Source organism: Dictyostelium purpureum (genome assembly GCF_000190715.1).
Source record: "Dictyostelium purpureum unplaced genomic scaffold DICPUscaffold_675, whole genome shotgun sequence".
Taxonomy (NCBI): domain Eukaryota; phylum Evosea; class Eumycetozoa; order Dictyosteliales; family Dictyosteliaceae; genus Dictyostelium; species Dictyostelium purpureum.
In genome coordinates this window covers 7173-8864 of record NW_003520007.1, presented here as the reverse complement: position 1 = coordinate 8864, position 1692 = coordinate 7173, and the positions used below count along the sequence as shown (strand labels likewise).

Below are 1692 nucleotides of genomic sequence, written 5' to 3'. Positions count from 1 at the left end.
ATTTTTTTAAAATCATTTTTTTACAATGAAAAAGTTAGTTTAATGTTTTGGGTATCATTTAAAAGAGAATTAAATAAAAAATCGAAATCAAATAAAAAAAATGATCAATCTATAATATAAAAAAAGATATAAACTAAATTATTGCTTTACAAATATTTTTTTAATTATTTTCTTTATTTTATAAAAAAAATTAAACAATTCTTTCTTTTTAATAAATAAATTTTTTTGAATTTATTTTTTATATTTTATTATTTTAATTTTTTTTTTTTTTTTTTGAATTAAAGAAAATATTTTATTTTTTTTTCTTTATTATTTTATTCACACAAATAATAGCTTTTTTTTACAATTTTTCAACACAATAATATTTTTTTTTTTTTATAATTTTAATTAAATAATATTCACACATTTTTCAATATTTTATTTTTTCAACTTTTTCTTTCTTTATTATTTTATATATTTATATATTTTATATATATTTATATAAAATCAACCTAAATATGATAGTAAATAAAATTTTATTTCTATCATTTTTAGTTATATTTTTTTTATCAAGATTTACCCAAACACCCCAATTAAATCCAAGTTCTTCAATTTGCATTCCAGGTACTAAAATAAACTATAAACTATTAACTAAAAATAGAACTTTTTTAAAAAGTAAATATTGGATAATAAAAATTAACCTTAATTTTTTTTATAGATTTTCCAAACTCAACTCCAACTTATATTTGGAATCCAAAAGTTGGAAATACATCCATTGTTGATGTCAATTCTAAAGGTGTTATTTCTAATAATAATTGTGCTAGATCTGTTGTCATTGTTCAAGAACCAGACCAAATTGTTTTTTCATCATCTCAAGTAGAGGTCGAAGTTGGTAAAAAATTAGTACTCTCAACTAAATTATTATCAAATCATTTACCAAATGGAGTTCATTTCGAATCTTGCTCAATTAATAATTTAGAATGGAAAGTTAAAGATGATTCCATTTTCAAAATTTTACCACATGAAAAGGTCGACCAACAAAAGATATCAAGTGACATATGTTCATCTCGTGAATTTTTGGCTCTAAAAGAAGGCTCAACTGTTATTTCAGTTCAATACAATGGAATGAGAGAAGAAATTCGTATTTTTGCTTCTCCACCAGCTGATCAAATAGAGTTTTTATTAAGTTTAGGTTCGTCGGCCGAGGTTTCTTTCTGTGGTGGTAAAGAGACATGGCTTTTACAACCAAAGATTTATTCCAAATTTATTTCATCAGATAATAAAGAACAAAACTCACTCTCAATCACTCCAGGTGATAATAATTCATTCAAAGTCACTTGTCAAAAACAATCAAATGATCCACAAAATGTTATTGTGACTATTAGAAACAAAAAGAGTATTAGCAGCCCATTACCAGAAGCCCGTTCAATTAAAATTCCATTCTTTTGCCGTCAACCATCATATGTTCATATTCAATTTATAAAATTACCAACTGAAGAAGAAGGTAAACAAAAATCACGTGAAATCAGTTGTTTAAATATTCATAATAATAGTGATTTACCATTTATTGCTATGAATTCTATTGCTAAATATGTAAAAGGTAGTACCAGTTATCCAATTATAGTTGCAGGTTCCATCTTTATTGCCACCTTTGCTATTGGTTATTATGTATATAAAAAATATATTTTTATTTATATATCAAATCCAAATATC

General features: G+C 23.0%; 1 protein-coding gene across 1 annotated transcript in view; it reads left to right on the top strand.

Annotated features, from left to right (window-relative positions):
• Window positions 1-497: 497 nt before the first annotated feature.
• Window positions 498-1692, top strand: part of DICPUDRAFT_85395 (uncharacterized protein) — a gene marked incomplete at both ends in the record, with an annotated part of 2474 nt that continues 1279 nt past the window's right edge. Inside the window, 2 exons of the mRNA XM_003294908.1 lie at window positions 498-654; window positions 698-1639. Coding sequence (XP_003294956.1) covers window positions 498-654; window positions 698-1639 — 1099 coding nt within the window. The remainder of the gene's footprint in view (window positions 655-697; window positions 1640-1692) is intronic.